Source organism: Gymnoscopelus microlampas (assembly GCF_963454915.1).
Source record: "Gymnoscopelus microlampas genome assembly, chromosome: 21".
In the NCBI taxonomy this organism is placed as follows: Eukaryota; Metazoa; Chordata; class Actinopteri; order Myctophiformes; family Myctophidae; genus Gymnoscopelus; species Gymnoscopelus microlampas.
In genome coordinates, this window is record NC_139958.1 from 24,258,852 (window position 1) to 24,281,238 (window position 22,387).

General features: G+C 39.3%; 3 protein-coding genes across 7 annotated transcripts in view; 2 read left to right on the plus strand and 1 right to left on the minus strand.

Moving 5' to 3' along the window:
* The first annotated feature begins 1,861 nt into the window (after positions 1-1,861).
* On the plus strand, positions 1,862-14,173 carry scarb2c (scavenger receptor class B, member 2c). Its single transcript, XM_084047679.1, has 12 exons — positions 1,862-2,078; positions 2,901-3,058; positions 4,566-4,710; positions 5,158-5,352; positions 6,215-6,306; positions 6,899-7,018; positions 8,459-8,637; positions 9,487-9,605; positions 10,907-10,980; positions 11,131-11,182; positions 11,807-11,959; positions 12,462-14,173. The coding sequence occupies exons 1-12, from the start codon at positions 1,956-1,958 to the stop codon at positions 12,513-12,515; spliced, it is 1,464 nt and encodes a 487-aa protein (XP_083903805.1). The 5' UTR covers positions 1,862-1,955; the 3' UTR covers positions 12,516-14,173.
* A 4,047-nt stretch (positions 14,174-18,220) lies between these two features.
* LOC311037878 (glucose-6-phosphatase catalytic subunit 1-like) lies at positions 18,221-19,327 on the minus strand (the record flags this gene model as incomplete). Its single annotated transcript, XM_084047170.1, has 1 exon — positions 18,221-19,327. The coding sequence occupies one exon, from the start codon at positions 19,325-19,327 to the stop codon at positions 18,221-18,223; it is 1,107 nt and encodes a 368-aa protein (XP_083903296.1).
* A 1,395-nt stretch (positions 19,328-20,722) lies between these two features.
* Positions 20,723-22,387, plus strand: part of rai14 (retinoic acid induced 14) — a 59,208-nt gene continuing 57,543 nt past the window's right edge. For 4 of the 5 annotated variants that reach the window (XM_084047674.1, XM_084047677.1, XM_084047676.1 and 1 more), the window contains exon 1: positions 21,360-21,752. The gene's annotated coding sequence lies outside the window, so the exon portion shown is untranslated. Of the gene's footprint in view, positions 20,908-21,359; positions 21,753-22,387 lie in introns of those variants that run through there. The other variant, XM_084047675.1, reaches the window with a different exon arrangement.

The window sequence follows — 22,387 nt, forward strand, 5'->3', positions numbered from 1 at the left end:
AGCGCATATGGTATGGCTATATAGCGTACAAGAGCGCACTGACGTTTGCTGCATCACAAATAAGCACAATTCACATGACAAAAATATACTTCAAAGCGTTGCAAGTCAAAGCGCGATTCCCGACCCGGCGACCTCTACCACATTTTCATCATTATCTCATTGCGTTCATTAGCCTACATCACAACACTGAGTGATCAAATAAAACCACATGCAAGCAAATAAACATGCATGTCCTATAGGACATGTGGACATGCATGTTTATTTGGCATGTGGGTATTTGATTGATGAAACTAGCATGGTTTGACTAACAATGAATAGCCTACCTGGCTGGTGTAATTGACAAGTGCTCCGATATTCCGTCTGCACTCTGGAGGATGATAAAGTGGTCCACAGTCCACACACGTTGCTCCTTTAGACAGTTGATGAGATGCTGCTGGAGGGACCTTGCCGGTCTGTCGGAGTTATTGCGTCACGATGGCTTTAACCAATGTGATGATCGCAAAGCCCGTGTCAAGCTCAGCGATGGCAAACATAGCTCAAAACATTAAGAAGATAAAGGTGCGCTCCTTTATCTTGTTCTTTATTTGTATTATTTGTATTGGGGATGTGAAGACATTATGGGTACTGCATCTCTGTATCTTACTGTATGATGGCCTATACAGTAGTGGTCTACATCAGTGGTTCTTAAACTTTTTCAAGTCAAGGACCCCCAAATGTCTAAGGTTTTGTGCCAAGGACCCCCAGAAGAGAATATTAGATTTGTTTTAAAACAAAATAGCAGATGTACAAGCTCTGAGCTTGTAGATCTGCTATTTTTGAATAGCCAACATGGATAACGTGTGAAAAAAAATGATTGTGATGCTATATAGGACAGCCTTTCAAGTGAGCCAACATGCACTATAAAGTTAAATATTTCAAAATATGTATAATACATAATGAGGAGTTAAGCATAATTAACATTTGTGAACTATTTAATTGTTGACATTTTATCATCGTTTAAATTAAACACTTATTTACTGAAATGTGGAGATGGAGTCAACAAAAGAATCTTTAGTTGGTCATCATGACTCATGATGAGCATGGTTCTACTTCTAGGTTACAATAAAGGACACGTCGGTGATGTCATCGTATGCGTGCCTCCCGGTCGTACGACGGAGCATAATTGGGAGTCCCAATTATAGCGTAGCAGATCCCTTATTTTTAACTCTATGAGCAGATCTCACGTACGTCCCTTCCACTAGCATGGTGGGCTTGTAGATCAGCTCATCAAGAAACCTGTGGTGTAAAAATTTACTCAAGTACTGTACTTACATACAATTTTGAGGTATTTTTCACTTTACTGGACTGGAGTATTTCCAACTTTCAGTACTTTTTCTTCTACTCCATTACATCTTAGAGGCAAATATGGTACTTTTACTCCACTACAATTATTTAAAAACTTTAGTTACTAATTATTTTGCAGATTTAGATTATTATTGCAAAACATACAACCACTTCAGCCCTATATACATTTACATCTACAAGCTCACAATGCGTCACGATGCAACGCATTCATTGTGAGCTTGCTGTAGATCTGCTATTTTCACTTTCTGCATAATCATGAGTACTTTCTACTTTTGGTACTTTATTTGCAGTATTGATACTTTTACTTAAGTAAAACATTTGAGTACTTTCCCCACCACTGGCAAGAAGAACCATAGATACATATATATAAGAACCATTACAGTATGTCTGTGATCAAGAACGGCATCTGACTCCAACCGCAAAACTGCGCCGCCTATGGGCCGGCCCCATGATGCTAGCCTTCTCGTTACGTCACAGACTCATCCTTGGTATGATTCTAGGTTCCTGATCTGTCAAACCTGGTCAAAACAAAAACACAGCACTCCAGATAGCTAGCTGCTCCTCCAACACAAGTTAGCTGCTAACGTTCATATTCTGTCTTCGTCGCCAACATGCTGTTGAAATCATGTTGCATCTACAGCATGGGGGTGTCTTCTATTCTTATTTTAATTGCGGGTATTTCCTTAATCTTGTCTGCTGTGTTTCCAAATATCCTGAATTCACTTGTAAAAAAGGTGAGTACATACATTGCTATATACTAGCTTGCTGGCAGCAAGGTTAGGTAGTGTGTGACTGGTGATCTGGACATTGTTGATGTATTTGACTGTTTGACACAATACTTAAAATCAGGAGAAAACAAACTGCTTACTTGACTGTTAATGAGCGTTCGCTATTTAGCTAGCTTGCCTAAAGGGAGGGCAGGGGGGTCACGAGTGCATGGTGACACATTGATCGATTAATTATTAAAGTGTATCGGGGGGGAATGCTATAGTCCAACTTTATCAATCTATACTGAAGTCAAGCTATAATCACAGTCACTCACAATACATATTTTTAATGAGTGACTATGTTGTGTGATTATAGCTTGACTTCAGTATAGATTGCGACTTAAGTGTACTAAGCTACATTTAACACTATTTAGCAGTTGGGAGCGTCGGTGTGTGTGTGATGATGTGATAATGTCATGTGAGGCATGTTTACAGTTTCAGCCGTAAACAGGAAGAGTGGGCACTACGGAAGAGTGGGCACCTCGATGTAAAAATTGTCTATTTTGGTCCAAAATGTAATAAAAATAAAAAGGAAAACGGTCTTAAGTAACGTAAAGTAGGCTATTAGAACATGATTGAACCTTTCATAAATAAGATCTAATATTTCAAATCATGTATATTTTACATTACTTAAGACCATTTTTCAGATTTTGTTTAACATTTTGGACAAAATAGAACATTTTACATCGAGGTGCCCACTCTTTCTTAGTGCCCACTCTTCTTGTATCCGTTTCAGCCACATAATGGAGAGTGTCATTTAACTGAAGGAATGGCCTTTCTCCCACATAGGAGGTGGTGTTGAAAAATGGCACAAATTCATTTGAAGCCTGGATGAATCCTCCCCCACCTGTCTACATGCAGTTTTATTTCTTCAATCTGACCAATCCTTTGGAGGTCCTGGATGGAGACCGACCAGCTGTGATAGAGATCGGACCCTACACATACAGGTGAGGAGAGCAGGGGGGGGTGGTGTTTTGTGGCTGTGTGTCTGTACACAATATGAGCAACAAAAACACTCACCAGAGAGTTTATGTATAGTACTATGCACAAACAATCCCCATGTTGCATCACAATCACTCAGACATTAACATTGCATTGCATAGCCTCAACAAAAGGGAGTTCTCTTCTCAAGAAAAACAAAAACAACTTGGATATAATAAGTCCTGGAATCTCTGTGTCGGTCTGTGTCCCTTTTATGCCCATATACGGAAGAATAGAGGATAGATAGATAGATTAGTCTCTCTCCACTCTTTGGGGTGTTTTTTGTCACTGTATATTTGCACATGCGTGAAATTTGTCCATTTACCCATCTTATAAATACTAGGAGCAGTGAGCAGCCATTCTACGGCGCTCGGGAGCAATTAGGGATTAAGAGTCTTGCTCAGGGACACACATCGACACATTGCTGGCCTGGTCTGGAATCGCACCTGGGACAACCAGGGCCTCTGGCTGCCCAGGTGGGCTCACTAACCACTCAGCGATGGCCACTATAGAAGTCCCCGAATGCTCCCATATTGGTGTCATATCATGTGATTGAATTTGACATAATAGAGATGACAGATATTTTCGTTGTGCGACTGCGTTGTATGACAAAGTACAAATCAGGCTACAATTGGAGCAGAGATTCTGTTCAAAATACATGTTCTGGTGGCAATGTTGCTACAATGTTGCTACACAAAAGCAAGCGCACAAAAAATATCGGAGCAGTGACACCAGCCTTTTAGATTAAGCAAATGTAGTTCATAAATGCAAATGTCTCATGGCCATTGGTAAGTTCCATTTAGGGGGGTTACTCAATCTTGGGCACGTCATGGTCTACGTGGGCTACTTTCACAAGCAGTCATTTGAATCATACTGTAGTGACCTTCCTGTCACAAGACTGCTCTTCTACATTTTAGGCCCCAACAAACCCAAATGTGTGGAGATAAGCTGTTTTTAAGTCCCTCCTTGGGGATGGTCTCTAGACTCTAGACTATTTTCTGTCTTGACTCTAGAGCAAGAATGGAAATGAATGCTTTAAGAAATACTAATTAATTGTACACAATTTATAGCATTTCACAACAACCATAGTGATATTTTTTGGGGAATAGTAGGTGACATGTTCAATTTACTTGAATTATTAATTTTACCTTCTATGACGTATGACTCCATATTTGGGCAAGATTTCAGCCTGACTCCACTGCCTTTAACTTCCTTAGACAATTATCTGACGACGTCACTAATGCCCTTTGACTTCCATAAGTGACTGTGATGCCCGTTTAGAACGCCTGCCCCTCTGGTTATGCAATATCTGTCGTACCCATTGTCTGTCTGTGTCTCTTTTGTGCCCATATGGAGATCTCTGTATCTGTCTGTTGTTTGTATGTCTGTCTGTCTACCTGTGTCCGTTTTATACCCATATCTGAGCTCTTTGAAGTTTTTAACATCTCAATACTGTCATGGCTTCTTATACAGGGAATACCGTCCAATGGAGCAGGTGGACTTCCTGGATAATGGTACTAAAGTAGCAGCAGTCAACACTAAGACCTACATATTCCAGCCCGACATGTCCACAGGCCCAGAGAGTGACCTCATCAGGACTGCTAACATCCCTGCCATGGTGTGCACTGGAATAAATTAATAGACAGTCTGTATTATAAGATACTGTAACAAAATACACAGTGTGATCTTTAACAACTTAAGCCCTGTATACTTCGTGCTAGCTAAGATTTGTAGATCTGCTACTTAAGCTGTTTGTAAACATTCTTTGAACATTTTCGCCTTTTAATGATATGGCTTTTAATGATATGGCTAAAATAGGGACGTCATGTTGAAAGTAGTTAAATTACTTGTTCAAATCCTGGGAGTTCGGCATGAAAAAGCAGAGCAAAATGTAGTCTTTATGAACAATCAATATGAGACAAGATGCTACTCACATTGATAAGTTATGGCTACTGTAGAATATTTGATCTACTTTGTGAGTCTTCTTGATCAAATGTTTTAATTGTCAGAGTGGTTACTTTTCACAATCTTTTGTTCAGACATTGTTTCATTGCTCTCTTTATAGACGGTGATGGAGAGATTCAAGTTCAAGGGTTCAATTGAGGCTGGTGTGATCTCTGCTTTAATGAAGTCTCTTAATGAGGGCCTCTTCACTACTCGTACAGTCGGAGAGCTACTGTGGGGATATGAGGACGCACTCCTTAAAGAATTAAAAGTTTTCCAACATGATTTGGATTCTGTCTTTGGACTCTTCTATAAGGTTTGCTTCAAGCATACACATTGAACTGTCTACAGAATGGACTTTGCTTGTCCAAACCATTCCTCAAGAGAAAAAAATACAAATTTGTAATTACAAGGCTTCATTATATTTCACAAGTCTGGGGTTTTGCTGTAAAAGTAGATTGTGTAAATGTACTTATTTGGGCGTTATAGCCTAAATTCTCTTCACAGCTCTTATGTTATACTAATTACTAGGGGTGTCACGATTCACTTACCTCACGATTCGATTCAAAATCGATTCCTAGGGTGCCGATTCGATTAAAATTGCGATTATGCGATTAATTGATATTCGATTCGATTCTGCGATTTATTGCGATTTTCTAGGGTGCCGATTCGATCAAAATTGCGATTCTGCGATTTATTGCGATTTTCTAGGGTGCCGATTCGATTAAAATTGCGATTCTGCGATTAATTGATATTCGATTCTGCGATTTATTGCGTTTTTCTACCCCAAATCACTTCAATGCAGCCAGATCATGTCAGGCAGTCTTTCTGACATTGATTTCAGACAAATTGCCAGTGAAAAAGGTACTAACTTATTAAAAAAAAAAAAAAAAAAAAAAAAAAAAAAATCGATTTTTATATTTTGATTCGATTTTTAAAATCGTGGCATTAAGAATCGCGATTTATTCATGAATCGATTTTTTTTGACAGGCCTACTAATTACATTATAATATGAATTTGTCATATTCTTATAATCATACAGAAGCTATATACGAAATGGATTAAAACAGAAGTATCTGATTCATTATATGAAGAACTCAACCACAGATTAAATATCTGTGCAATCATGCGCTTCATAGCAATATTTATTTCTTTTCATTTCTTTCTTTCTTTTTTAGGCCAATGCTACAAATGATGGAGATTATGTGTTTTTCACTGGTCAGCAGAACTACAAGGACTTTGCCCGAGTGGACACATGGAATGGTACAAGGTAAATTATTTGAAAATATTTCTCCCCACCAACACCAACATAATGTAACTATCACCTTATTTGTAAATCCATTAACTGATACTCTGTAATAAATAACGGTTAAAAGAACAAGCAAATAATAAACATCAACAGCAACAAACCCTCACCAATGGAGCAACCAGTACAGACCCAGTACAACGCTAACTATTCAAACAAACTGCAAATGTATTTTGAACGTGAGACGATTCTAGCATAACCTCTGTTTACCTCACACCGCTGTGAACAGAAATAGAATGATGACTTTACTGTAGCCTATTTAGCCTACTCGAATCACAAACTATGAACTGCATGTGTATAGCACTTTTTCTAGTCTTCCAACCACTCAAAATGTGCTTTACAATGTACTTTACGTTGTAAAGCACAACCATGTCACCATGCAAGGCACCAACCTGCTCATCTGGTGCAGTTAGGCGTTCAGTGTCTTGCTCAAGGACGCTTTGACATGCAGACAGGAGGAGCCAGGGATCGAACTAGGAACCTTCCGGCTCCCAGGCAGCAAATGATCATGTTATATTGTATTGTAATATATTCTGTGTGTATTGTATGTTTGCAGCGACTTGAATTGGTGGACCACAGATGAGTGTAACATGATTAATGGAACAAATGGGGCCTCGTTCCATCCAATCATCACCAAGAACGAGACACTCTTCATATTCTCTTCTGATCTCTGCAGGTAAATGTTCTTGGGGTTGTTGTTGTTGGCAGGGTCGGGAACCACATTGCATGAAAATAAAAAGGTGTCAACCAACGCATGGAAATAAAAAGCTGTCAAGGTGTATTGGACTACTACTGTAATTGTTCCCTGACTTAAAACTAAACAAGATGAGGCAGTGTTTAGTATATTATACCACATATATTTGGAACAAATTTCCAGAAGAACAGAGGCTTGCGCCAATTTGGACTACATTTAATTTCAGGATAAAAACTTTAACGTTTTTTTTGCTTAACAGTGGTGAATTTTAAGGTGTGTTTGGTGGTTTCTATGGAATATTGTGTTTATGTGAAGTAGAAAGCAAAGAACTATAAAATGCTCTTACAAGAGTGAACGTGTAAGATTTGACAACCATGCCGATTATTATATACATTTTTGAGCCATCCCATTGTCGTTCCATTATGCTTCAAATCTTTCTAAATTCTGAGACAAGAAAATATTGAAGCAATTACATTAATTAACAAGATACTATTTATAAAAAATATTTTGAATCCTGCAAGAATTCAGTGGTTTTCTTTCTTGTTTGATTTTGAGGTCATTAATTCTTGTTAGGAATGTTTCAGTTTGGTGTGCTTTCCTCTTTTTCACTGAACTTTGGCCTAGTCTTATTATTTGAGTTGCCTAGTGTTACTGCTGTTCCCCCAACCATCGGTAATATCCTTCTGTATTATCCAGGACTGGCTATAAGATTAAGGACACAGATTTAGCCTAGCTGGTAGCATTGCTGGCTAGAGTTTGCCTCTTGAATGAGGTCAGTGTCAGCTCAGCACTGCTTGAGGATTAATACAGTAAACATACTGGTCTTTCTGATTGCTCATACAGAGACCAGACAATGCACTGCTTAAATACCAACTAAATACAGAATTAGGTAGTGAAGGGCTTGATGAGGTTAAAAGGGTTTCTTCAGTGTGGTTTATCCTACTAAACCGTGAAGTCCTGTTACATATATATTGTAAATCGATCTGTACCCACCTTGGACTATATGAGAAGTAATTCAAGTAATTGAATCAGAGGTATCACCATAAAATGTTGCAAATCTTGAAAAGTGGGCACTCCTCTTAGTGATTCCACTATTTAATGCAAATTATAAATTATTAATTAAGAATGCATTACTTTGGCCTGACGAATGTCTTTCTAAAAAGCAAAAAACATTTGCTTGTATCTAATGTTTTCCATTTTGATTGGCGGTAACACTTATTCCGGATGTAGATTGTATGAAGAATGTAATGTATAGAAGGAATGGCTGATCTACGAGCTCGCAACCCGTAGTGAGCTTGTAGATATGCTATTTATGAAAATGAATACATTTCCATTTTTTGAAAGGTTTTGCCTCTAACGACAAGCCCAAAATAGGGACATCAGCGTTAATGTGGCTAATCAAAATCCTTTTCTTTTCCCAAGGTCTATGTACGCGCTGTACACAGAGGATGTGCGTGTGAAAGGGATCCCTGGCTACCGCTTCGTACCACCAAGCAAGGTGTTTGCCAACCGTACAGTAAACCCAGATAATGCAGGTTTCTGTGTCCCTGCAGGGAACTGCCTGGGCTCTGGTTTGCTCAATGTCAGTGCATGTAAACAAGGTGAGCAGTATTAAATGGAATGTATTGTTGTTAAAATGATGTTCAACTGTGAGGTAATAGCAGCATCATGACCCACAGTTTTTCTCCTCACTACTTGCTCTTCTTTAAGAAAAAACGAAAAAATAAGCTGCACAACCCTTTCTTTTAGTTTTTTATCATTGTCAAATTGTGGATAAAGTACTATACAAAACTAGGGGAAAACAGATTTTTATTCTACGACCTACGGTTCAAGAGTTATAGGCCATAACGTAAAGTGGGCTGTTATAGTGCCACCATGAGGCCGACTGGTGTAATTATTTTTTAAAATAATTTCACACTAAATTATGAACCTCCCCTCCAAGTCTTGTAACACTAGCCCTTACGGTTTTGAGAAAAAAATACTTGAATGGGAGTTTTTTCATTTTCCCATTAAAGTGGATGGGGAAATGTAATGCACTAATAAATCAATATCAATTAAACTATGTAACCAATCCCTTAGCAAAATACACGCACACGATTCCCGGTGAAGCCGGTCATTTTGACATATAGCACTAAATTGGGAAAAATAAACTGTGGGAGGAGTAGCGGGACAAAATAAAGTTTATCTATAAAGATTAATAAAGTGTATAGAGTACTATAGTCTGGTTGCCCTGTTAGGGCAACCACACTAATAATCTATTTGTCTTTATAGCTGTTACTGTATAAAGTATTGTTTTGTACATTTTAACCGCGTATTGACATTTGAGCAATTTGCATTGGTGGAACCAAATGTCAAAAAAGAAAAACGGTCGTATTCTTTAAGTGTATATATACATGTCTGTTGTGTTTCCAGATCATTAAATATGAAAATCTTCTTCGTTATCTATTTAGGTGCTCCTATCATTATGTCCTCACCACATTTCTACCAGGCAGATGAAAAATTTGCAGAGGATGTATTTGGGATGAATCCCAACAAGGACCAGCACCAGACTACCATTGACATCAACCCGGTAGGCTTTAGCGTCTTTGACTGTATGCAGGTCGCGTTAGAAAGAATGGCAGCCTCAGATCGAATATTGAGTCCGTTCTGCACCTTATACTTGTATACCTGTATCCCTATTTCTTTGCAGAAAGCAAAAGAATGATTCAGATGTACGTTGAACATCTTATTCTAGAGAAATATAGGGCCTTAAAGGGGGTGTAATTCAAATGTTGTTGTTGAATAAGTGTTAAATAGCTCTATATTCCGATAGTAATCATTGTTATAGAGTGTTTGTTCAGTCACAGGAATCTCCCCATCTCTCCAGACTCCAGCTCTTATCAAGTATATCTAATCAGGAGATAACTCATACAGGATACAGGATAAACAAGTGAAATTGGAAGTGATAAAATAAAAAAAGCAGACATCATTTGAATCGGGACAGGACACTATAAAATGTAAACTATAACATTGTTATCCTGACCTGAAAATGAGCTGGAGAGATGGGGAAACCCCTGTTACTGAACACAGACTCGTACCAATTAGCGATTACTATGGGAATATAGAGCTTTAACATTTTGAGTGAGGCAACTTTGCCAGCATGAACTTTTACCACTAGATGGAGTAGTATCCCAACATTGAAAGGTTGTTTCCTCCTGCATCTTATAATCTTTTTACTTCTACTGTTGCTTGTGTGTTGGGTGTTACCCAGTGCAGATAACCAAAGATATTTGTTAACATATCTAATATAATCTGGGGAACACCAAGACATTTCAGGCTCACAATAGAGAAGTTATTGTATTAGTTATCTACTCATTCCGGTAACGTGTATAGTTTTGTTGTTGTTGTTGTTTTCTTTCCCCTTTTCATATTTGTATGAATCATAGCTTTATGTTTTTGGGTAGAACAATACCAGGAACAGGTTTCATTGTCACTTTGCTGGCCTGGTTTACCCTGATTCAGAACTACTGTTTCTAAATAAGATACCAATGGGGGCAGCATTTCCCTTCCATATTAAAGATTTAGTCATATATAAAAATGAGAACACTGGCCAGCTTAAAATGTAATAATTATTGCATTACTGAGGTAAACCCATTGAGGCGAGATAAACTGAGTGCTCAAACCACAATAAATAGATTTGGCACATACAATTTGAAAATGAATTGATCAAAATGCATGGCTTGTGCTGAATATTCAAGTGAGACGTTTTAGCCCAAATATTATAGGCCAATTCTATAATGTTCTCTTTGTTGCTCACAGGAATAATATTGGTCACAACAAGGCACTGTTGATAGTCCCAGATGATAACCAAGATGTATTTGTGTACCACAGCTTACAGGCATCATACTGCAGGCAGCCAAGAGGCTCCAGGTCAACGTCTACTTGGAGAAAATCCCTCACTTTAGGTATGCAGTGCATATAATAATAATCTGTTGCTTATTTAAGCGCTTCTGAGTCACTGCCATGCTGGGAAATTTCTAATGCTTCATCAGCAGTTTGCTACAGTACAAATTATTAATACACACAACAGTAACAATCATTTATTTTCCTTTTAGCCAAACAGGCAACGTGAGAACAGTGGTGTTACCTGTGGTTTATCTCAATGAGGTAAAGTAATAAGCCAGTCTCATCACACACACACACACACACACACACACACACACACACACACACACACACACACACACACACACACACATGCACACACACACACATGCATGCACACATGCACGCATGTTGCATGCGTTCACAAACTTTTTTATTTTCTGTTGAGTCAATCTTAATTTCTGTTGAGCCAGCACATTGTATCTCCATATTTCAACTTTTTATGTTTTTTTGTTTGTGAATTAACTACTTCGGCACAAAAATGTCTTGTTGTTTGTGGGTTTTATAAATTATGTAACCAATAAAAAGTATTAACAAGAGCTTGTGACTAAATAATAACTGCAGTGGGTCCATTTGAATTTAAATTATTTTTTTCATTTCCTGAAAAATAACGGTTATGGACATACAAGGTTTCCACCCAACAGCGACGATATTCTAGAGTTGTAACTTCCAGAACACAGACAACAAACTCGCCAAAGCACCTGCGTTTCAAACATGAAGAAGCCTTCTCCCCAAAATCAAAGCAGAAAAATAATGCTGTTCATTTGTCATGCCCAAACTCTCTGTTATATTGCTAACCTTTCCCATCCTCTGTTATAGTGCTAACCTTTCCCATCCTCTCTCCAGAGTGTTGTCATTGATGAGCAGTCAGCCAAGAAGGTGCTTGTGATTGTTGCTGAGGAGAACATAATCGTCAACATTCCATTCATGCTCATTGGTCTAGGCATTCTCCTGGGAGCAATCTTTATGATTCTCATGTGTCGGCAGAAGGAACCACAGGTGAGAACTTGCACAATTGCTTTGGTCATGAAAATCATGGCAAAAATGAAGCGTCTGAAATCTGCATATTTAGCATGACGAGGTTATAGAGAATGGAAAAGTAATTAAAAAAGACATGCCCAAATGGAAAAGTATCAGACTCAGTACATTTGTTTATTGACAAATGTCAATAAACCAGAGAGACCACTTCCAACCACTGCAGATGTGCTACTTTAGTTATATTGTATTAACATGCTCTACCACACAGATTGGTCAAATAATGTTTTATTCAGAATCAGAATCAGAATCAGGTTTATTGTCACATCACAGGTTTACAAGGTAAAAAAGTGGGTGAAATTTGTTTTTGTACATCATTCACTAGAATACGTTCTGGATTGCAGCTTAAATAGTGCCTTGATTTTATACATTGAGGTTAGATCTAGCTCTAACCTCAAGACATCGTTGTTTGAAGGTACTTTGAGTTTAACGTGAGCCTTCTTTCTTGTTTGGTTTCACTTTTCAGTACACGGCAGCTGAGCGACAGCCCCTGCTTGGATCACACTGCCAAACACCATGAGACATTACAGGAAGATATCACTGCATGCATCGTGATGATTTCTGTGTGTCCAAGGCTCAGTGTCTCATCAACTCTTATCATCAACTCCAAGTACCAGTTTACTATCCTATGCGCACATCTACACACTTTATTGTGGCACTGGCTTAACCCTATTCAATTGAGCAGAGCTGTTACTTAGGGTTAACACTTTACTGATGTACAGCAGCATTATATTTCTATGGCTGTTTTATACTCGTATAGTTGACAACAAATATTACATATTCTGAAATGCAAAGTGTTGAGAATCTGTTATTCTTGTTGGCCGAAACTGTCAACGGACATGAGTATAAAACAGTTTTACTTTTAGAAATTCTGTTTGTGCAATGAGGTTTCTGAATGAGTTCCATCTTTGAAGGATTATTATTTATTTCTTTTGTAAATCCAATACCAAGATGCACAAATATTCCACAATTTACAAATGTGTTTTGCAATCTGCAAACACAAATGATATTTTATGATAAATGCACACACAAGTATAATTTCCTATTACAAATTATAGATTTATAAACGTCATGAGTACATTATTTGTGAATTATTTGTAAATCTAATACCAAGATGCACAAATAATCCACAATTTACAAATGTGTTTTGTAATCTGCAGACACAAATTTACTTTTTTATGATACATGCACACACTAATATAATTTTTATTTATTTTTACAAATTTTAGATGTCCAAACGTCACAAGTAAATCATTTGTGTTTGCAGATTGCAAAACACATTTGTAAATTGTGGAATATTTGTGCATCTTGATATTATTGGTAAATATTTTTTAAACAAATCTCTTTCCATAAAGGATGGTCCTTTTGCTCTACTTACTTTTAGGAACTACATGTGTTTTTTTTTTAGTTGTATTATAATTTTGTTTTTTAGCTACAGTATGAGCGATACATTTGTGTGAGTTGAGACAGAGAGGAGTTGACTTTTGGGTAGCTGTCAAAATCAGCAGAACAGTAATACACTGTTGATATAATTGCACTATTAACATAAATATGATCATGTTTAATCTTGGTCACATTTATCTCTAACTGAAGGTTTTATCTGTGTTTCATGAAAAATACAGCAAACCGCATTGAACTATAATCCAGACTTTATTTAGTCAGACTTTCCAGACATCTCATGTTTATGAGAACTTACGTGATATCTTCACTGTTGGGTAGAAACCTCATATCTCCATATTTCAACGTATGTTTTTCTTTATAAATTAATACCCTACGTCATCATACAAGAGTGTTGCACAAAGTAGCGAAAATTGCAAATCTGCAAACTCACAACGCATCAAGATGCAACGCGTTGGGGGTAAATTGGCTATTGTCATTATTTTATCTAAAAAATAATAATTAAAAAAAGGAACGGATTTAGACATACAAGGTTTCCACCCGACAGCGAAGATATGGCAATTCAGTGTAGACTGTAGACACAAGGGAAATGCCTTTAGTATGTAAACCAACGTTTTATATTTTTGTAAATGCCGTCCCAACTGGCTTGAGGAATGATTTGTGCAATGAGATGTAACTGCTGCTGCAATGTTGTATTTTTTAATTCAGGGGATTTATCCACTATGTGACTAGAATGTTGCTTTTGTCTACTATATTGTCAAATAAAGAGTTTTTCTTTTTTTCCGGGGAAATTTTGGGTTTATACTGCAGAACATTATTTCAGTCATCCTATTTTCTCAACAAATTTAGCAACAGATTATTTGTAAAAGCAGGGATATTGTTTGTACGTTAATCTCATAGTTTGTAGCAATAATAACGGTTTCACCGTGTACTGACTTTAAGATTCTGCAATAATGAGGTTATAGAACTAACAATGTCCAACAGTTTTACATTTGATTGTCCATTGTTGTAGTTAGGAGTATTACTAAAAAACAAACACATTTAAAAAAGGTTCTCACTGTTTAGTCAGGTCTGTACTGTCAAGGGACTTGCTAACAAACTAGAAGTTGCAATACAAAGGGAAAGTTTCCATAGGGGTGGAATACCACATAAATGATGGCATAGTAATTTACATCTTAAAACAGTTGCTATCTACATGGATGGACAGATTATATTTTTGTCCAGATTATCTTTTTTCATTCTTTTTCCATAAATAATTATTTACCAATAACTTATTTCTTGTATGACCTACTATTGTCTATTTGGGTGAAAGATTTAAAATCACCATATATACTGTATTGTGACAATGACATTAACAACCTGTTATGCCAAATTAAACAAATATAAATCAATTATAAAAAAATAACATTTTGTGTGTTATCTGTCAGGTTTATTCACTTTACTTTTTTCCAACTAAAGATCCATCACCATCAAGGTGCAAACTATTAACATTAAGACGCACACCACGTCCTCTTGCACTGTGCATATTGTTTAATATTGTGTGATATATCACTGCTATAGTAGCCCATCACTGATAGGATATGTCAATCAACCAACCAGGTGAAAACAATTACGTTTCAACATACCTCACTGCATAGTTTAACACTCTACGACGACAACTGCAATCAATCATCCAAGAGTAAAACAACAGTTGACTTGAACAATTATGGTGTTACCTTTACCGACTATATTAAATAACCTATGTCTTATTAATTTGTTTTGGAGATAAGGATAAGGATAGAGACACTCTTACCTCCATGCTGTTAGCGGAGATTCATCTGTCCCCTCTTATAAACGTATCTTCCTGTAATTACTCCCACCCTTTATTTTATGAGTCAATAAATGTTAAAGTGTTAACGGACATGTCCTTTATTGTAGCCTTGAAGTAGAACTAGATGCTCATGAGTCAAGACCAACTAAAGATTCTTGAGTTGACTCCATCTCCACATTTCAGTACTGTTAAGTAAATAAGTTTAATTTAAACAATAAAATGTCAATAATTATAGTTTATGCTAAACTCCCCATTGTGTAGGATATATATCTTTTGAAATATTTTTACTTAATAATGCATGTTTGTTGAACTTGGCTCACTGGAAAGGCTGTCCTATGGTAACAGAGCCTTAGTATCATTAGTAACTAGAAAGTACTGTTCCTGAAGAAACAGTGTGGGATCGCTAAGAATGTTGCTGGTATTGAGTATTGATAGTGTTAGTGTTATAGTAGGGTCATAATACAATGACATCAGTATTATGACGTCACTAGAATGGCATTACCATTCACTAGAATGGCATTATGCATTATGACGTCACTAAATGGCATTTCTCCATTGAAATGACCCAAAAAACGGGGGGAATAATAGTAGCCTAATGGCCAATACATGAAAATCAATATAGGCTAGCATGTTTTTCATCAGATTTGTGGCACATACCAAACTAACTCGGCACTAATGTCCCTGGGGAGTGGCTCTCTGCCTCCACCTGATCTTCTGTGGTGAGGGGCCAGTAAGGTCCAACCTTACAGCTATATCAGCTATACCATGTACACCACATCTGACAACTAGCCATCACACAGTTAGCTATACAGTACATGGTCCAGTCCATTTTGCACAAAGCTTTGGTGAGAAGTCTTCTTTCCGGAAGGGGTCTAACCACCCACACTCAGGCCGCTGACACAACGTCCTCTCCCACACAACAGGAGTCATCATTCTGGCTAGCTTGAAACTTCAGCGGATGCTTTCCGGCTCATTTCATGCACTTCGCTCAGTCTGTCTTGTACTTTAGCTGTGCAACAACATAATGTAATCTCCCCTTATTCCTGGCTAGAAAAGTATGAAGTTTTCAAGTGACCACTGCAGGTGTCCCGCCTGACACCAGGTTAGCATTAACACTGTAATGATCGGTGGTTTGCTCACCAGAAGGAGCCATGGCAATAGCGTTTTGTATAGGAATCACTCTTTATTCTCCAAATCACATGCCAACACACACCAACTCAACTCACATGGGGGAAAGGAAGAGGGTTACATCCTGCAACTAAACGAGATGCAGTCCCCATAATGTCTTCACTTTCCCAATACAAATAAAGAACAATAACCGGAGGCAGACGCTGCCCTGGAGGCTCTTCCCCTGTGTGAGGGTCACCTGGTCTGGAGTGTTTGTTTCCACACGGCTGTCTTCTTCCCAGATGAGTAGAATGCCCACACACCATGTGCCCCAGAGGGCAAAGTCCTCTCCCTCACTGGTTGTCAACTTGTGGTTCCCGGGACCACCAGGGGTCTAAATAGACCCTTATGAGTCTGTAACTCTGAGCTTGAACAGCTTGAAATGGAACCAAATGGAAGGGTCCATTTGGATACATTTAATGTATTAGAGATAATAAATACTTCATCTAGTCTTCAACTCAACGCATTGTTCACCTTTGAGCAAGGTTCAGCATGATCTGACCATTCACTTCCATTATAAAGTGAAAGTTAGGCCTTATATTTCAAAACAATATAATGTGAGGAAAAAATGTGAAACACACAGTCCCTCTTCAAGATGGCTAGCCTCCTATCTAGCCTCAGGCGACACAATGACTTGATCTGATCATGATTATCGCCCACCCCTCTATTTCTTACAGCCTTCTTTTCCACAAACTCCTCTTCTCCTTTCAGTATCGCAACTGCAACTCATTAAAGCTCTACTTCATTGCATCCATCTTGATGGGATCCAGCTGATCAATTTCCTCTTTCCGTTTTTCAATGCCCCAAAGATTCTCTTTCCATTGCAATTTGTTGTTGATGAGACCCAGCTGGAATCTGAGATGTGCATTCTCTCCTCTGTGATGTACCGCTGCTTACTGAAGGTGACAGTGTTCAACTTGTTTTTTTGCTCTTTTAGCCACCTATGTTTCTGCCTCTCCCTCCTCTAAGATATTTCCCCATTGACATTCTTCACGTTGATCAAGTTCCTAGTTCCAGGCCTTTCCAGGTTTTGACTTTCCCAAACGGCAACCTCTTGGTCTCTTCCAGCCAGGGTGATCTGGTCTGGTGAGATTCTGCTTTTCATTGTCCCATAAAGATCATTCTGTCACACTTTGATAAGACCCAGCTGGTATTGGATATATTGTGCATTCTTGGAGATGAGCTCCTTGGTGAGTTTGATGTTCTCAAAGCTGGAAGCTCTCAAAGCCTTATTCTCAGCCTCTAGGCAGTCTCTATCAATGATAGCCAGCAGAAGGATGGAAGCATGGAACCTATCCTGAAGTCAGCTTCGGACCATAGGTTCCATCCTTTACAGCATTGTACGCACTGGGCTGATATTGTATTGTACTAAAGATGATTTCTTCATAACTTTTTACTTGAACATTTTTATATTTACAAAATCAATACAATTTAAAAAGAAAATCTAAAGTTGTCCCTACATGTTTGTAAATAATAATACAGTTGAAATAACTTGTCAAAGCCCCGAGCAAATAAGTTTCTCTTTCCCTTCACAATGAGGTTTACATTTTTAATTGCAAGGAATCACTAGCAACAACGCATGTGTTGATCCCATACTTCAGGATCCTAAACCATTTATAAATTACAGTATAATAAAACTAAATTCAAACCATGGGGTAAGGCTTCACAAAATAATAGTGGTGTCCAAACATGCACGTCGACTTAATGTGGCCAGTCTATGATGTTGATCGTCTATGACATGATCTATCGTGCACAACTCAACATTTTGGCAGGGTTTCTCACTTACATTTTTTAAATAAAATTAAAGTTAAATATAAAGACATATATACAATAATTGAAAATGCGTTGGCCTACTGGCCAAGGAAGTACCTGGAAATAATTAAAATAAGCACAATAAATATTATGCATGATAAAACACAGCTTTTGACGCAGTATGGGATGATGCTGACAGTGGTCAGAGGCACGGCGGCACTCTTGCAAAAGTACAGCAGGTAGAAGAGGGCAGCGTTGTGTGTGGGCAGCTTGAAGGAGTCAATCAGGTGCAGCAGGACCAGGGAGCTGATGACACACAAGGCCTTGACCAGGGTGCTGCTTCTCTTAGACTCGGTGTAGAGTGGAGAGTGCAGGCCCAAGCCCAGGCCAAACAGGGTCCCCATGCTGCGCATCAGGATGGCGAAGGAGGAGGTGTTCATCTGGACCCACTCAGCCCTCGCGCACCACTTCTGGGCTTTGTCCATTGTAGACAGCAGGTCCACACCCAGAGCCCTGAACAGCAGGTAGAAGCCAACAACAACAGAGGTCAAGAAGAGGGTGACGAAGAGGTAATTCTTCATGCTGGCATCGTAGATCCACTGGATCCTATTAAAGGCCTCGGCCACAATCATACCCATGATGACTCCGAGTATGACCTGATGGGGGAAGTGAGCCGCGATAAAGACCCTGGAAAGACAGACGCATGCCTGGACACCCCAGAACACCATCCACAGAATGGTCTTCAGGTACCAGCTCTGGCCGGTGGATCTTTTGTTTTTATGTTTCTCGTTGGTCATAATGGCCAGGATGGAGGTCACTAGTGTGTAATAGACACTTGCAGTTCCCATAGCGTGGCCGGATGGGCTGCCTGGTCCAGTTTCACACGTCATAGGGTACTGCTCAATATGAGGAGCACTGGTGTTGGCATAGTATTGTGTCTCGTGAACCCACCAGTAAGGTCTCCCCTCAAATAGAATCCATTTGAATACCAAGTTAAGCCAGTCGCCGATCGCAGCCACCCAGATTAGCTTTGTGCCCTCCGAGGAGCGCAGTTGGAACAAAAGGGGGGAGAACATGAATAAGGTTTTCCTGCGGTCTGATGCCCACGACACCCAGAGGAAGAAGCCATCCTTGTAGTAAGTCTGCAGGTAGTGTGTGGCACTCACCCCAAAGCCCCGTATGGGATCCATTATACTGTCCATCATCTTAGCATTTGCTCTGCTCTCCACGCCCACTATCTAGCTTTATGCAATCAACCTTGTGCTTCTGATATGCAGTACAGTGTTAGACATAAACATGACAATGGTGAAGACTACGTTTTGTTGCTGAGAAAAGTTCAGAAAAACCAAACACCCACAGACCTGCTGTTTTATACTCCACAATCTACCACTCTAACGCTTCATGAAGAACTTTGATGACGTCACCCATCTCAAATTCCTGTGATAAGTTATTGTCAGCCAGAGTAGATTCGGACATCAGCCAATGAGTGTGCAACATGTTTGACAGCCTGTTTTTGATGGTGCAGTAGCCGTTAAGAGTATTTGGAGGCCAGAATGGATCTGTGTGGAACTCCACATTTGGGCAAGACTGACGTCATATTTGATTCTGCCTCTGTCATCAAATATGATGTCTGGCATACACTCATTCAGGGATGTGTGGGATATGGATACTACTAGGCAATGTCCGGTGGGATGCATGTCCTTCCAGTCATGCAATACCCATAGTCAGAGTACTGTGTGCAGTACACTATACCCATTATCAAAGTAGCCTACTTGTAGGGCAGTCTATAACATCATATTGATGACAACAGGGATATCCACATATAGGCATAAAAGGGACACGATACAGACATATACAGAGATATAGAGATTTGTGGATTTATAGGATGGACACATACGCACGCATGCACGCACATGCACACATACGCACGCACGCACACACACGCGCGCACACACACGCGCGCACATGCACACACGCACACACGCACACATACACACAAACAACAGATGATAAAATAATGCACAACATTAAATTAGGAACACAAAGTCTGTTGTGTTAAGTTCAATTGAATGGTTGTGGATCATATAACTTTAGACAGATGTAGGAACTTTACTCAGTTCTCCAGTAGATGTCGCTAGATAGATAGATACACTTTAGATAGACTAGATAGCTTTAGATAGATGGATGGATGAGCTGGATGGAACTAAACTGCTAACTAAAACTACCAACTCTTTTGCTCTTGTTTTAACTCTTTCTCTTTCTTTACTTATTATTATTGTTATTATGCTGCTGCACTGTCTGAAGGAAGCCAAACAAAAATAAGTTTTCTCTTATGTACCTGTACACAAGATGTAACAATAAAACACAACTTCAAACTTGAACCTTGGATGGATGGATGGATGGATGGATGAGACCAGTTTGAGACCAGTGGGTTGAGACATTTACCTGTCAGTGCACAAGGGAGGAGTTAGGGAGGCTATTTAAGGACCAGGTGTAGCAGACTCAGGTGTTTTGCCCTATACTAGATAAATGGATACAGTATGATAGATGTGAATCAGCATTACACCCTGAGCGGACTGTCTGCAGCCCAGACATGTTCTTACCTGCAACACTATGCTTCACTATGATGTGTTGTTGTGACACATGCAGTTTCAACATAACTTGCCTTGAACACTAAATCTTGGAGACAACTGACTACTAGGCTATTTTGTTTCCTTGCTTTGGATGGGCAGAAATTCACTGGAGCTCTTCTCTTCTCTTCTCTTCTGAAGGCAACAAGAAAGAGGTATGTCTATATTCTATTAAACAAACTCATTCTAAAGACACTTTAGGGCAGTGGTTCTCAAAGAGCGGTCCGACCAGGGACCCGCTGGGTTCCTTGAGTGAACCCTCACAGGTCTGTAAAACTCTCTCTGAGTGTACAAATGGAACCAAATGGACCTGTAAAGGCTCCATTTTTGGTTCCATTTGCACACTCTCTGAGTTATGAGGGTCCTTGAAATAAAATGTAAGTTTGAGAACCACTTTAGGGTAATACCCCTTTAATCTAAACATGAATGGGGCACACATTGTGTGTGTGTGTGTGTGTGTGTGTGTGTGTGTGTGTGTGTGTGTGTGTGTGTGTGTGTGTGTGTGTGTGTGTGTGTGTGTGTGTGTGTGTGTGTGTGTGTGTGTGTGTGTGTGAGAAAGCTGTGTCTCGATCGGTCACGGGAGCATTTGAAGAGTGACGTCATCCGTCCTAAACCGGGTAACAACCCACCATGGGTAACAACAATCGTTGAGAGAGGAGCTCCTCGTCCCGTCCTGAGCTAAACAGGGCTCATCTTCTTCTTGAATAGCTCAACTTTTTAATGTATTCAGGCCGCCTCAGACCAGTGTGTGTACAGCCAAGGAGCACTGTTTTGTTCTCCTTTATGCCTGTTGTTTTCCCTGTTCGACTCCACTCCTCCACTCTCCACACAGGAGGACTGCCCAGTCAGGCTAATGTTAGTTGTTTTACCGGCTTAATGGTGTTTAAGGAAGATCGGTTCCGAATCAATCTTTTTTACCCTCTCTCTCTGGTTGCTCTCTCTCTCTCTCTCTGGTCGCTCTCTCCTGTCGAGTCTTCCAGCGATCTGCAACTTTTATAGGGTAAGTAAAGTGTTCCAATGGTGAATTCACATGAGAAAGTTCATGTAGACCAATGTGTTCACATTGTGTGGGCATAGCTAGCCTACTCTTAGTTGGTTTGATACAGTGAGTCCTGATTGTGCTCAGTAATAATTCATTCTCCGTCGTACGGCGGTGTCGTCGCGTGCCGAAAATAGCCGATCTACAAGCTCACAGCGCGTCTCATTATGTGAGCTTGTAGATCGGCTATTTTCGCCTGCTCCTGCATCGGATGATGATACATCATGGATACATCATGTCGCGCGCATTTGCTACTTTGTGTCAAACGCACCAGTTTGTTTCCAAATGCTGCCTGATAGAACTGTGTGTTTCTGGCAAAACGCTGCTCCCTCTGGGAATAATATAATATGCGTCGCTATTCAGGCTACTTAAACCCTGTTTTATTGTTCACATTTACAGGCGTTTTCTGTTACTCAAGAATGCTGCTCTCTAATAGAACGTGGGTTTCAGTGTTGGTAACGTTTTACTATAGAGCCCGTTCTGTACAAGCTGGTCGGTTCTCTACGTGGGGTCCGTCCAGGGACCTCCAGGGGTCTTTAAGGGGGTTCTGCAGGATCCCCTGCTAAAGGATTTTAGGAACCTAATGGACCTATACT

Excerpts from the sequence above, each read along its gene's own strand:
- scarb2c (XM_084047679.1), top strand. The coding sequence starts at position 1,956 with ATGCTGTTGAAATCATGTTGCATCTACAGCATGGGGGTGTCTTCTATT. Across the intron at positions 4,711-5,157 it reads CTGCTAACATCCCTGCCATG|ACGGTGATGGAGAGATTCAA; the intron begins GTGTGCACTGGA and ends CTCTCTTTATAG. Across the intron at positions 7,019-8,458 it reads TTCTCTTCTGATCTCTGCAG|GTCTATGTACGCGCTGTACA; the intron begins GTAAATGTTCTT and ends TCTTTTCCCAAG.